General features: G+C 31.4%; 2 protein-coding genes across 2 annotated transcripts; one reads left to right on the top strand and one right to left on the bottom strand.

The window, feature by feature from the left end:
• The first annotated feature begins 10,067 nt into the window (after positions 1-10,067).
• Positions 10,068-10,724, top strand: LOC125212435 (transcription factor MYB114-like). The gene is made up of 3 exons (XM_048112610.1): positions 10,068-10,116; positions 10,197-10,287; positions 10,380-10,724. The coding sequence occupies exons 1-3, from the start codon at positions 10,068-10,070 to the stop codon at positions 10,465-10,467; spliced, it is 228 nt and encodes a 75-aa protein (XP_047968567.1). The 3' UTR covers positions 10,468-10,724.
• A 2,953-nt stretch (positions 10,725-13,677) lies between these two features.
• On the bottom strand, positions 13,678-16,072 carry LOC125188048 (probable xyloglucan endotransglucosylase/hydrolase protein 8). Its single transcript, XM_048084787.1, has 4 exons — positions 16,059-16,072; positions 14,471-14,646; positions 14,290-14,390; positions 13,678-14,213 (listed from the first exon to the last, which is right to left on the bottom strand). Exons 1-4 carry the CDS (start codon positions 16,070-16,072, stop codon positions 14,124-14,126), a joined length of 381 nt encoding a protein of 126 aa, XP_047940744.1. The 3' UTR covers positions 13,678-14,123.
• Positions 16,073-16,167: the final 95 nt, after the last annotated feature.

Below are 16,167 nucleotides of genomic sequence, written 5' to 3'. Positions count from 1 at the left end.
TTTATTCTCTATTTGTCACTTTGATTGATGTTAATTTGGAGTCACTAAAGCTTTATCTTCTTGATTTGGATGGCTAGGAAAGCCTCCACAAAATTATGTGGTGTGAATTGTTTGATTGTGTACTTTCATGGGTCTCATACATCTTATGCTTTGCTCTACGGATGATCGTTTTAATACATATTGATTATTGATTTTGTGCATTGCAAATTGATTTTGTTCTTTATTTTATTGTATTTTTAGGTGAGGCATACGTCTTTACCTACGAGTTCTGTTAAAGAGTGACGAATTGTGAAGAATTGAAGGTTTTAGTTTATAATGATGAGATTGACTTTAGTTTTAAAGTTAATGTGGTGTATAAAGAAGTTTTAAAAATAATGAGTAATTATCCATAGTATTTAATTCTTTATTGTGATAGATTTTTATCTTCCTACTCCATGATTTATTGTTTAAATATTATATATGTGATTTGTTACAAATTTATTATGTTTCAATATTGATTTGTATAGATTTTTTATTCTCATATAACTAAAATTGTTACTCACATTGTCCATTGTTAATATTGATTCTAATTCGTTTAATTAATTTAAAATTTAAAATTAATATTTTAAAAATATATTATTATGTGCATATCACATATCACATGTCACAGGCGTGATACTAGTTATAATAATGATGGAGTAGTGGGAGAGAGGTAAATAAGAAATTAAATTTCTTGTTATCATTCAATGTGCCTCCAATTTTTTGTATTCTACAATATTATCATTTTTAGTTATCTGCAATCAGATGGTCGATAATTGCCGGAAGAAGTGCTGAGGAAATTAAGAACTACTGCGAAACTCATTTTTCAGACAGGGAAATGAGTTTTGCATTAGTTAGTATAATGTAATGAGCTGGATAAGAGTATGTTTTGTTTCTATGAGGATTAGATGTGGCAAAAATAAAATCTACTACTCCAATTAGTTTCCGGCCCAATTGCTTCTAAATTCTCTCAATACAATTGGCCCAGCCCATCCAATTAGTTTTTCTAAATAAATGGGCTTGGCCTACCCCATATCAATTAAAGGTATTTTTTTTCAACTATTTATTTTATTTTCCTACTAGTCTTTAATGTAAGGTTATAAAACACATTCTTAATTTTAACTGCATTTTTTCAATATTTTGGAATGAAGGGAATGAAAAGACAAAAAAAGTCGAAAAGAAATTACTACTTCATCCATCAATCTTGGTAATATCTAAATGACCAGTACTAATAATTGAGGTACGCCTAAGTAATTGATTATTTTAAGAATAAAATGAAATAGTTTAGAGTTAGTAATTCATCAAATTCTCTTGTCTATATATTTGCATAATATATACATTATTTTTTGGTGTATGATAAAGGCCAAATTGATTTACGAGATCAAATTATTAAATATAATGTGACAAATGAATTTCTAAGAGTGTTATTCTACACAACCAAAAACATCGTCTCTAACACCTCTTCGTTGCCAACCTCGTCGTCGTATCTCCTCTCCATAGAGATGGTGTTCTACCACGGTCACCTATAACTTTCTCGTGCCACCTTCCTCGGTCACTGAACCTGCCATTTGGCTATCGGTCTGTTGTGTACACTAATCCAAGTAAGGACACCACTCTTGCTTGGACCGAATTCGATTCATAATATTCTCGGCATAAGCATAACAAATAGGCATCTTCACACAAAAATATTTATGACAAGACAACGACATTTGTATACATAACGAACATGAGTTCAGATTTTCCCATTAAATGTAGGATAGAAGTTCACCTTATTTATTTTCCAAGATTTGGGAAGTAACCCTTCGCTTTAGTGACACTTTCCCTTGTGATTCTTCCCTTCGTGAAAAGAAACAACTAACTTAAGCTTAAGAGGAAAAATTCTAGTCGTCCAGAGCCTTTGTCCTAGCGCCAAGAAGCTTATACATTATTGTATGAGGTGCCGAGTTCTAGCCCTCCTGACATCAGTTTTCTCTTTTATATAGAAGTTATTTTTTTTTAAAAATGTATGTGAAAGCTATCGATTCAGACTTATAATTCAGAGTTCGCATGTGGATAAATAAAGCAAAAAGAGTTTATGCACTTGATCAAGCTAAGGGATCAAGCAGGCTACTATCTATCGGTCGTCGGTTATGCAAACAGAGAGACTTAGTGCTTTCAAGACCTTAACCCACAATACTATAAACTAGTAAAATGAAGTAAGGGTCGAATCCCACAGAGACAGAGGCGTGTCGAGTTGTGTTCGAGACATTTAGGAAGTTTTGGTTGCTGCCACGCTTTTCAGTGGGTTAAGATTAAGACTAAGGAACTGAACTGGTCAACTTACTTACCTATACGGATCAACTAACCTAGACAAACTCAAAACTAAGAAACATGCTGAACTGATCAACTAAACTAGGATGGGAAACGTACTCTGCAAAATGTAAACTGGGACCATTGACACACACTACCACGCACTACTAAAAAGGTGTAAACAACGAAAAGATGACAGGGACTGCTACTCTAACAAACTACTACATTCTTTTTCGCTAAGCAACTAGATAAACACGACAGATGAAAACAGAGCAGATAACATGAAAGTAGGAGACAAACAAATTAAAACACAGATCCATGTAAACCGAACGGAAGAGAAACATATCTAAGGTATCTACCCTAATTGCATGCAAGTTGACGAACTAAAATATAAATATACCTACGAGAAATCGAAATCGGAACCATAAGCAAGCATCATAAAAGAATCTAACTCAGAGATCAACAAACCCAGACTAACATGCATCGCAAACTCCATCTAAACTCAGATCTACGCTCTAGCAACTAAATTATGCAGATCTATCTTCAAATCAGAACAGAACTAAAACCAAAATAAATCAATTAAACCAAAGAACATCAAATCCAAAACAACGTGCATCAAAAACTCCATTTCATAAACGATCTTTAATAATCAAAACAAAATAGAATTCTCAAAACTCAGAATTTAAGATCGATCAACAAACGGAAGTAACTAAAGTAGCGACTAAGAGAAAAACATGAAGAACTACTATACTTCAGAAAACATGAGATAAAACATAATAGAAATTGTTTTGACCCCTCGGGGTTTAAGGAAAACAAATTACTAAAACTTCTGGGTAGATCTGAGTCTCTCCTTCCTTGACGAGGAAGAAGAGAGGAAAGTAGAGGTAGAACGGTGGCTCCTAGCTTCGTTGCTCCCTGCTACGAACTTAGAAATGTGCAGTGAAAACGAGGTGACTGAAGATGATGGTGCTGAACTCTTCAAAAAAAAAAACTCCTTTCTGTGTGCATTCTCTTCTCTATTTATAGGATGGCATTGGGCCCAAATCCCCAGGGTAAGCTCATCCTATCTTGACATTAATGCCCTTGAGATGACATCTTTTTTTCTCTCTCCTATGACTCATCATCTCTTATGGTGAACTCCACTTGATCAACTCGTTGGCTAGACAGATTCCGTTGCTTGTTTGCAACTGATCAACTAGAAGAAAAATAAAAATACTTAGAGAAATTTATTGAGATATGATAAAAATAAATAAATAAAAAATAAAAAGATACTTTACGATAAAAATTGAATGCATTAGAAATTATATAAATTAAGAAAGTTAAAATAGTTTATAAGATAAATCAGATAAAAGACAGAAAAAAAAATTAAATATATTAGCAGAAAATGAAATGTTTTATAAGAAGACATTGAAAGAATTATGTTTTTGAAATGTAGAAGTAATAGATACGTAAAATAAAGAATAGTGGTATTAAGACCATCTCCAACCATACACCAAAAATGAGTTTTGGTGTAGAAATCTTCTCCAATCATACACCAAATTTAAATCCATTTTTAGTGTTTTTTGTGAAACAACACCATATTTGGTGTTACTGCAAAAGTTTTGTGAGGCAAAATCCCAAAAATGGTGTAAATCTTAAATTTTGTGTAAATGGTTGGAGTAAAATTATATTTTTGTGTGACATATACTCGAAAATGGGTTTGAGTTTGGTATAAATGATTGGAGATGCCCTAAAGAGAACAGAAATTATAACCGTAAGAAAAATTACCATTAAAGAGGACATAATATTGAAATGGTAAAAAAGGTGTATTTAAGGAGGCATAAAATATAAATTTAAAAATGCCCTCCATGAGTCTCGAACCAGTGTCTTTAAGAAGAGACAAAAGTCTTATTCGTCCACGTGTACAAATGAGTGGCTATGAATGGTGGTATGATGTTATTTTAAGAGGTGTTGTCATTTTAACGCACCCCTATATACGCATTCATATATTTCATTCACTTATTTATTTGCAGTATTAATTGTGGGTAGTTTTAAAGACACATAGAAGTGTACCGATATCATGCGTGGTCGCCGAACGAGTTGCCCGGACTTGCACGATCTTAATTACTTGTAAAAGAATAGTATATTATTTATTTATTTTTTGATTCTCGAGTTGTCTTGAACTTTCAAACATATGTTCCTCAGTTCCTATTTCTTGAACATTATATTTTCTTGGTTTGGAATTGATTGTACTATTTTGTTTGGTTTGATTGTTAATTAAAAATGTAGTAAAAAAACAACGAAACTTCTTTATACAACTCGCCTTAAACTTACAACTTTATCATATACTCCATCCGTCTCACGTTATTTGAGACGCTTCTTTTCGGCACGAGATTTAAGAAAGTTGTGTTTAGTGAGTTAAATAAAACAGAAGAAAGAATAAAGTAAGAGAGAGGAGAGAGGGTAAAGTAAAAGAAAGAATAAAGTAAGTTTATTAGATGTTTTGTTTTTAGCCATAAAGAGAAATTAATCAAGTAACTTGGGACAACCCAAAATGGAATACGACTCAAGTAACTTGGGACACAGGGAGTACTATTATAAGGCTTCATTTTCATAAAATGGTCAAAAGACTGATCATCACATTCTCTCCTCCAGTCCCATGTTGTTGTCATGGCCGTATTTTCTAAGGTAAGAAAACACGGTTGATCGCGACTAGGGGATGGTTAAAGAAGCGGAGAAGAAAGGGGAAAACAACACAACTTGACCATAGCTTGGATAAAAATCAAGTATCATTTCGACAATCAACAACTTAAAATGAATATTATTCAACAGTACTTGAAATCGAAAGAAACAACATTCAACGGAAGCATTCGAGAGGAATAATATTATGTATGAAGACATAATATATTCGGAACATTTAAAAGCAAACACAATTCTTCACCAGCTCTGCTCAACACCCACCGCGTCCGTCACAGCTCAACCTGCACATTTTTAAAATATATGTAGAGGTCCCACCAATTGTCCGTGGTGGTGGAGACGCAGTCCGGATAGGGGTCCTTCCACTGGCACGCATCCACGTTGAAGTCCGTGTATGATGAAACGAATGGTGCATTCTTCCAGTCCGTCTTCTCCAGTCCTCCGCGGGTCGCCCAGTCATCGGCATTCCAGATGCTCGAGAACAGACGCATCGGCTTTTGATCCGGGAAGAAGTTGTTGGTGTAGTTTGTGTTCTTGTACACTCTTATCGGAACCGCATCCACGAAAAACCTGTTTTTGCCATCTTATATATTACTCCCTTCGTCCATCAAAAATTGTTTCATTTTGAATTTAAAAGGAGTACCACATTTTGCAAAGAATAAATGCCACAATAAAATGTCTTATTTCTCGTTTACTCTCTCTCCACGAAATAATGACTCATGTTACCTTTTGGGCTTAATTTTCTAGATGAAGATTTAGTAACCTATTTATAAGGGTTGGACCAAGAAAATGTGTGATTGACTTTTCAGCTTACAACTAATTCTAGTCAAATAGTTTCTACACAATTTATAACTTCTGTTATCTGTTTTGGACTTTGGTCGAATGGAGTTGCCACAATTTGTCAAAATGCATGAATTGGAAAACAGTAGAGGTGGACTTTTGTGTGAATATTTAAATTAATAGCCAAACACTTGATGTATAACACTATCAATTTAGTACTACAAGCCAATAACACAAAAGATTAAAATACTAATTTGACTGTGAATTAAAACATAAATTTCAATTAAGATTAAACATAAACACAAAAGATTGAACTCGTGTTAAAAAGAGAAGCAAATAAGATGCCATTAATACATTATATAATTTCAATTATCAGCATCTATAATACGCAGAATATATATTACTAGTATGTTTAATGTTGTAATTAATAAATTACAGTAAAGCTAGCATCATATATTATACGACAATGTATCTATCCAACTGCTATATTACTCAATTTGGTAGTAATATAATACTCCTCTAGATATTGTAATGCAGACTATTTCTGTATATAACTAATTTTTATTCGAAATTAAAGTTTATAAAATTCCATTTAGTAGATTAATATGCAAAGTAGACAAATCAAAATTGATTTCTCGCACCAATTGAAATCTTCATACCCAATATTTATAGCATAGAAATCTAGTCTAAGAGTGACAGTGAGATTACCATAAGGAAGATATCTTATTGTCAAATATGAAAAAGACGAGTAACAGTTATACAACATAAATAACACTTGAATTTCGAAGAATTATAAAGGGTTTGTTTATAAAAAAAAACTGCATTTTTAGTTTATGAACATTACGTGCAATCCCTATTATTTATAAATATCATTAGACGTCCCTGGATATTGATCACTAATATATCCATACATTATAAAGAAAAGGAACACATAAAGATTCATGGTGCTTTTTCTAATTATACACTCATAATTCTTTGTTTGTCTTCTTCTTTTAATTTGTGTGTGTGGATGCTGTATATATATTGACACTTAAAACATGTTACCACTTTTTTGTCTGGCAAAGATCATAGTTTCACCTTTATATACACTTTTGACTTCTGAGTTTTGAGGCTCTGTTTGTTTCTGTATTTTTATGTTAATCTGCCTATATCAATAATATCTTTGGTGTTTAAATTCCATTATCATCTTATTCATGTACCGCCAATTTTTTTTGAATTTATCCGGTGGAGAAAAAGGGGACCCTTTATTAAATGATAGTACGATCATTATTGATTTTGCACATTTAAGGTCCTCTCAAACGTGTCGAGGGTACTGTTTCCTATTGAACAATCCAGTTACACGAAATTTGCACCTAGAGGTCTAGTTAAATTTAAACTATTTTGTTCTTTGGCTTCATATATTTGTAATCAAATGAATTGCAATTTCATACTAGTATACTACACACGGGTTTTGATCTATGAAAACTAGATTTAAATACAGAAACGCAGAACAATATTATGCGTAGGGCAATTTTAGGTCATAGTTAGTTTAAATTTAGGTCATACTAACAAAGCATGACCTAAAATGATCTTAACATGACATTAAACACAAATCTTATAATATGACCTAAAACTGTTTAGCTATGACCTTCCGTATTATTGATTAATTATTGACCTTTAGATCTTCTAATCCTAGGACCAAGATTTAGACTGCATTTCTGAATTTAAATGCATACTTGTTTGATCATCTCCCTACTATACAGTCTTCATATATATGTCCAATTTTTAGTTTCTTGATTTTGATTATATGTCTATCAATGGTCCGTTGTTGCTAGAAGAATTCACGTAAGATAGCTTTCCTTAAATAATGTCACATGAACCTATATTTAAATTTAAAAATCAAGTAATGACTAAATGCCTAAATATTTGGACCAATAAGATGGTCCTCTAAGATTGTCCATTAAATAATGAATTAAATGCCTAAAGATTTGGTAACTCTCATCAAAGTAAGAGAAATCAATATTTCCACTAAACACCAAGATAGTCATACACTCATACTATTAAAATCTTTGCAACATTAACTATCTTGTAGTTAGCTATGTTGTAGTAGAAGCATTCCTTGTGAACTTCACAAGTTTATGAGTTTAAACGAGTCTCGGACTCAATCTCAAACTAATATGAACTTGATCACTCTTAAATTATCTTATACTACAAATTAGATCAGAATTTCAATTTGGAAATAGATCAGAAAATCTAAGATTGAGTATGACACGATACGTGGAGAACTTGTTAGCCATATACTTACAATTCTTTAGAGAATCAAACGGTGGTATCATAATCCATAGTAATTCATGTTATAGAATGTATTTACATGTGCAAGAATTAATATTAAATACGTTTTCCATGCAATTCAAGTTCAAAGCATGAATAAGATAAATTCACTTAATGACTTAAATAGATTTTGTCTAGCGAATTTATTTATTTTTTGCAATCTTCAGCTACAAAATGTATCAACATGCATTAGGATTCCGATTTATGAATCTCTAGTCGGTTCGAGAAATCAAGATAAGAGGATCAAACCGTTTCTTCTAGCTCTTTTTCAATTTTGATAAATGTTGGTTGATCATATATTTCATTGTAGTTATATGATTCAGAATATCATTTCCTATTTGATCCCTTTGAATTCCATATTCGAAGTTGCGGTCGGATCGACTCATTAAAAAGAATTGATTCATTACATTCTTATGTACGCACATGTACTACATTGGATTTGAATCAGCGTTGAGATAAATCTATATTGATTGACTGCTTCCATTAAGTTGTTGCTCGCAAATACCACTATTTTTTGTTTTGGATCTTCCAAATCATTCCCGTAGTAGATCTGGGCTCTTTTTCTGATCCTTCGAGAAAAAGATTCATTCTCTTTATAAAAAACTGGACTCCAACAAATATGAAAGACTTTTATGCAAGGATAAAACACATTACTACTTCCTTCCCACAATAAGAGTCACATTTTAGCATTTCAGTTCGTCCCACTATTAAAGTCACATTTCACTTTACTACAAATGGTAAGTATTAATTGTTTCTACATTGTTTCAATATTCGGTATTGAAGGAAAAGAAAAAGCAAAAAAAACAAGAAATTATTGCTTTATCCATACATGTAAATATCTAAATGGTGAGGTACACGTAATTTATTATTCGAATAATAAAAAAATAGTTCAGAGTTAGTAATTCATCGAAAAATATATGGTCTAAAATCTAAATATTTGCAGCATATTGTATTAAAAAATTAACTAGATCTCAGTGAGTAATAATTAAGAACAATTTTTAACTATTAAATTTAGAAATTTAGTACTCCCTCCGTCCCACTTAAGATGACACGTTTTCCCTTTTAGTTTGTCCTAGCTAAGATGATATATTTCTTTTTTTTAGTAACTTTCTCTCTCCAATTAATACACTCAACCACTTTTTCTCACTCCTATTAAAATATTCATCTTTCTTTATCTCTCTACTTTAATACTTACATTCACCTTCTCTCTCCAATTAAACACTTTAACCAATAACTCCTAAAATCTCGTGCCGGCTAAGCAATGTGTCATCTTAGTCGGGACGGAGGGAGTATAATATCTAAATGGATTATATTCTAAAATTTAAAATTATTAAATAAATTGAAAAGGGTAACAATGTCAATCCTAATCAATTTATTTCTTCTAAAAAATAATCTTCAAATTTGGCACGAGCACAACGGTGAGCTTGTCGCGTGCCGTGCCAATGGCACGAGCACAGCTCTTCCCCAAGGCACCGTTGTGCATGCTCTTAATTTCGTCGTAGCGTTGCAATTACAAAAAACTCTCTCCTCAAAGTCATCTTTGATTTGTTTTGAAAAATAAAATGCACACAAAAATATAGTATACTCTTCATTGTTGTATTTTGTTAGTCGTTTGGATGAATTTTAAATATTCATAAACACACACAATTAGCATTAATAAAGATAAGAAATTGTTATGTTTTTTATTCTTATATGGAAAAATTCAATTCACAACATATGTAAAGTGATCTGATTCATCGGGTTCGGATACTTTGTCGGGGATTAGGTAACCAAAACACACTTCAGGTCAAGTATTGAATTTTATTTTCGGGTCGGGTAACTGGGGGTACCCGTATTAACACCTATATGGTTTAAAGTAAAATACATCAAATTAACATCAAGACATGTGTAGATAAATTAAAATTACTTCTTTTGTGGGCCATTCTTATCTCGTACTATTTCTATAAATAAACATCTCGTTAGTTTTGTGTGACATAGCTAAATTAGGGAGTGGAATGGCCAGTTCACAGATGTCTTCTTCCGATGTCCATTCTATCTATAAAGGTAACTTTCCTTCCCACATTCCTTTTCTACAACGCTATAACAACTAGTACTATATTTCTTTAATGAAACATGAGTTGCAGAAGCAAGAAGGAGATGTGACGAGGAAGTAGATAACTTCTCAAACGATGAAAAAGACTTGATTTTGAGGATGTATAAGCTGGTGGGAGAGAGGTGAATAAGTACTAATTTTATAGCTTTCATTCAATGTGTCACCAATTTCTAGTATTTTTTAATACTATCATCTTTTAATTATATGCAATCAGATGGTCGATAATTGCTGGAAGAATTCCTGGAAGAAGTGCTGGGGAAATCAAGAACTACTGCGAAAATCATTTTTCAGACAGGAAATGAATAAGATGGCATTAATATGTATATGTAAAATAATTTCGAATCTATATTAATTATGTTTCTTAATGTTTTAGTGTGAATCTTGTTGAAACGAAAAGGGATAGAAGCTACATCGACTTTCCGCATAAAGGCTTTGTCCAGCAAGTTACGGCGATTGATTGATTCTATAGCCATATTTATTTGATTCTAGCTATATAAATTGTATGGACATGTATTTATCCAACTGTTATATTGGTATTAATATTTTGGTATTATAGATAGACACGTCTCTAGATTTTTTAACGATGACTATTTCTATGTTTGCTTACTTATTGGCCACTACTTTTAGAATGGACATTGAAAAAATCTTTGGTATTAACTGTAGTAACTAACTAGAATAATTTATAAATTTTGCTATAAGACTTTGATTGGTATCATGAAATTGAGGGGTAGAATTGAATTGAAATCTTCAATTTCAAATTAATGTTTGTTGTTGCATAAATACTTCGAATTAAAATTAATTAGAATTTTATATTATCTCAATTCTATAGTTTGAATAAAACTAAATGGAGTTTTTGAAATTTTAAATAGTTATAACATTGAGAACTTTAACACACCATATACACACATAATACATAAACTACACACATGACACATATATAGGCACATCAGGGGCATAACCAGGGACGGAGATAGAGTTGGCCCAGCCACCGCTCCAGCGGGGGCTTGGCGGCGCCGGACCCATTTATATTTAAGACTTAATAATTTTGTTGTATTTTGAGATTAGAGAGAATAAAACTGCATCGGCGAAGAAGAAAGGAAAAAATTGCAGATGGGAGGAAGAATAAGATACGGCAGCGTTTTTAGCTTTTGTTCAATTGGGCCCTTTTTAAATGGGTTTTGACTTTTGATTAATTTGGTCAAATGACCCAATTTAAATGGAGTATTTGAAAAGTTAATGAATGAGTTTGGTTTTTGAGATTATTTATTTTATTTTATTAAAATAATTAAACGACTTTATTTAATTAAAGCCTTATTATATTTAATTAGATTCATCTAATTTATGTTACTAGTACATAACATCAAATTAAAAAAAAAAAACCTATTCGAATAACTTACTATTTGAAATACACAACATCAAATTAAAAACCAAATAACAAAATTACAACAACTAAATTAGTTTTTATTCTAATACCTCCTTTTATAAATGTATTTTGATCTAATACCACATTGAACTTAATTTTTTATTTCTCAACATTTATGATAGCTTGTTTTCATATTTAAACAAAATAGGAGTACTAATTTTTGGCTTGATTTGATCTATTACAAATTTATCGGAATAACAAATTGAAATAATAAATAATAATAATAATAATAATAATAATAATAATAATAATAATATTTTATTAAATTTCAGCACCGGCTAATTTGTATTTCTAGTCCGTCTCTGGGCATAACCATAAATTTTATTAGGATTTAGAGGAAGCAAGATATACGTATAGGACTTTTTTCATATATACATATATAGGTTTGTGTTAAAATGACGCAATGGTGGGGTAAAGGATGATCTAATGTTCATTCATGAATCTAATGGAGTTAATGTTGATCACCATGTAAATGCGATTTGGAGTAGAGAATTTCGTTGAGAGTTGAACTTGTTGAAGAATAAAAATGAGTGGGGTACTCTTTTATAAAAGATAGAAGATGATAAAATGATTAGACTTTACCATTTATTGATCACAAATTCTAGTATATAATGATTTCTCTTTAATTTAGTCCAATATAATTTTAATTATGCTTAAACAATTTTTTTATATTAATTTATAGTATTATTTCGGAAATAATTGAAATAAGATAGATATGAATATAAACGTTTATTTAATAAATAATAGTATAATATTTTAGTAATTCTAAAATTATCCAATAAACACACATAAACTGTTAGTGAAAATACAAAATATTATATACTACCATAAGGGGAGTGTTATATTGCTAACTCATAACTTAATTGCTAACTACAATTAAATAATAGTCATTAGATATTCAAATTAAGGGCTTAGATCATTAATCCCTAAATGTCAATACGATCAACGAAAAACGTCAATAAGGCCATAGGATTAATTCCAAAAAATATCAATAGGGGTATTAATGTCAATTAACTACATGTTTAGTTATAACTAACTTTTAAAAGAAATCCCAAAACTTTAAATTCATATAACATATATCAAATTAAAGATAATTTAGGAGGAGGAGTGAGAGCCGAGGGTATTATGTAATTTTATTTTTAAACTATGTTTTTTTAAAAATTATGTAATTTTTTTAATTATGTAATTTTTTTTTAATGTAATTTTCGTATTTCCCGTTCGTATTCGTGTCGAATTTTAATTCCGTGAATTTTAAATTTAATTGTGAATTAATTTAATTGTGGGAAGGGCTAGTACAGTGGGAAGGGCTAGTGATGTGGCAGTGGAATGGGAAGGGCTAGTGCTGACGTGACATGCAGTTTTTATGGGAAGGGCTAATGGAGAGGCGAGTGGGAGGGGCGCCACCGGAGACACCCTAAGTAGGCCTGGCCTAAACTAGGTCCAATTTTATCGAAAGAAACCAATCTAACTTAGCCAATCTCACTTTGGTGGTGAGCCTCTGCCATGTTGGGAAGCCCAAAACTAGACATGTTGTAGGCTGAACAAGCTCAACCTATTTGACAACTCTAAAAATATACTCCATTTTCTCGTTAGATGTTTTATTAGAAATGAAATATTTTTCTTTTTAGGTTATCCCATTAAAAATGAAAAGTTTCTTAAAATAGAAATAATGTTATTTCTATTTTTACCTCTATTTTACTTTACTCTCTCTTTCTTTAACTCACAAAATAACACTGCATAAGATCTTGTGCCGAAAAGCAATTGTTTCATATTTATTGGGATGGGGGAAGTACATACTATCATAATCATCCAAAAATTATGTTGTCTATAATTATAAATGTTTGTTTCCGCAATTCCGAAAATTATGTGTTGTCTATATTTTATGGTTTGTCTCAACTTGTCGTTATGATCTTACATATTTGTAATTATATTTAGGTCGAATATTGGTAAAGGAAAAGAAAGCCAGACAAGGCTACTTTTGTTGTACTATTATTTCAACCAATATATATGTAACAAGTCAACTGGACTGCTTCTAAACTTCGTGGTACATGTGATAGTATTACTAAATAAATCATCATTGAAAAGCATGTGCAAAATTGATTCCAATTGACAGAGTAGAATAAAAATAAAGAAAACTAGTGTTTTTCTCTCCCCCTCTTCAAACAAATACATCATAATTTGAGTAAGATATCAATAAATTGCATCAATAGAAATGTGGGAAAAGAAAAAAGAATGGCAAAAATTTAATAGTGAAGAAATATTTAAGCATAGGGGCTGAGCCAACACTCTTCAGGCAAAGTAGGAAACCTCTTAGTATCCTTGCAATAGTCATAGATAACAAGGTTCCTCTGCACCCAGGCGTAGTCCAGCTTCTGATCATCGTTGAGGTGCCACGCCGGGTACTGGTCCCACCAATTGTCCGTGGTGGTGGAGACGCAGTCCGGATAGGGGTCCTTCCACTGGCACGCATCCACGTTGAAGTCCGTGTATGATGATACGAATGGTGCATTCTTCCAGTCCGTCTTCTCCAGTCCTCTACGGCTCCCCGGTCCGGTTCCCCAAGAACTCAATGTCCACCTCATCCCTCTCCGGCCCCACTCCTTTTTCCGAGCAATCCGAGCACATCTGTTTCCATTCTCATCATCAACCTATAGCTAGTCCACAATACATAATAAACACCCCCGCCAAAATCTGTACTCACATAATAGGCAGTGACGACTCCCGCAGAATCCCCTCCGACGAGCTTCAGCTTCATGCTGAACCACCCGAATCTGTAGCTCTGCTTCGTCGTAAACCCACAACCTACCAAATTCAACTCGCTGATGATCATATTATTATATCACTAAATACTAATAATATTTAATTTGTTAAAGCTATCACACCTGCATCATGATCGAGGGAGAGGTGCCAGATCTGCCCGTCTTCGGAGGTCTTGAAGTTCCTCGCCGGGCAGCTTTTGCTGAAGTTGTCATCGAACGAGTCAGCTGCCCGTGAAAAGGGAGAAAACACGGCAAGCAAAAGCGTGCCCAAGAGAATACCAAATATGTGATTATTTTTTCTTCCTTTCTTATTTCTCTTTTTCTTATTTAGTTCCTTATTCTTTCTTTTTTCTCATTTTCTTCTTTCTTTTTAGTATTTTATCTTCCTTTCTTTTTATACATACATCTTATTGCATTATATAAATAAAAAAATAAAATACCTAATTAAATTAGTTATTTGAAGTAATTAAATTAATTTATTTTTTATTAAATTATTTTATACTCATTTTAAGGTTAAAACACCTAACTAATAATATTCAACTTTTATATCATTACAGTTCACAATGTTAAATTTTTATTAAGGCTATATTGATTAGTTACTAATAATAATAATAATAATAATAATAATAATTATTATTATTATCATTATTATTATCATTATTATTACATAATATTATGTGATTCATAATTTATATAATTATACTATAATTATTTATTAATTACTATTAGTTTTTAGTATTATAATAATAATATTATTATTATATTTAAATATAATTATAGTTATAATTATATTTAAATATATTTGAATGATATTAAAAATAAATTAATTATTAATTTATAACATCAAAATAATAATATTAATATTGATTAATAATAATAGTATAAAGAATTAGGAAAATGAAAGAAGATATTATAATATCACTTTTGGTACTAATTTTATGGATGGCCAAAATATCCTCTATGACATAAATGTGAAAATATATTTGTTTAAAGGGCATTTTGGGAAGAAAATTGCATCAGATACCAAAAATGTGATTTATAGGTACCAAAAACGATATAAAATAAAGATCAGGTACCATTTACGTGCGAAAGAGAAAGATCAAGTACCATTTATGTAGTTCACTCTTATAATAAAATGTGAGTAGGAATGAATTAGTGGAATATGGAGTCCACTACCAAAAATGGTAAAAGTGAAGTGGGACAAATTATGTGGGACGTCCCGAAATGGAATACTGGGTCGAATTATCTGAGACGGAGGGAGTACATTTGTCAACACAATTGAGCTTTATTTCTAATTGAATAACGTCAGTTTTCTATAAAATAAGACCAAATTTAAAGCCTATATATATATTATTGGGGTCAGATATTTTTTATACTCTTGGACTAGTTAAATTTAGTTCACAATCGGATCCGCTCTACTCCTATGATAAAACCATACGAATTTCGATTAGTTTGTGATGAATGAACCAAAACTTTGGTTGTGGAGTAATAATTTATTATTCGATTTCCTTATCTTTTTGGTAAAATGAAACACACTTCTAGGAAATAGATTTGGAGATTTTATTATGTGAATTCAATGTATACCCGTGACTGTGTTCAGAGTCGAGTCTGCCTCAATAGGGAAGTAATTGAGGATATTTTTGTAATGGGTAAAAAGTTTTTCCTTTTTTTTTGTTTATGTTAGATTCATAAAATTCATGTCTGTATTTACCTATCTTCTTTCATTTGGAATTTAGTGGACACAAAGTAAATTATTAAAATTGCATAATTAGTTGGACTTATGTTGAGGTGTTGGCCAATCATAAATTATTTCACTAAGT

The sequence above is a fragment of the Salvia hispanica genome, chromosome 1 (assembly GCF_023119035.1).
Source record: "Salvia hispanica cultivar TCC Black 2014 chromosome 1, UniMelb_Shisp_WGS_1.0, whole genome shotgun sequence".
In the NCBI taxonomy this organism is placed as follows: domain Eukaryota; kingdom Viridiplantae; phylum Streptophyta; class Magnoliopsida; order Lamiales; family Lamiaceae; genus Salvia; species Salvia hispanica.
The sequence above is the reverse complement of the archived record's forward strand: the minus strand, read 5'-3'. Positions and strand labels throughout refer to the sequence as shown.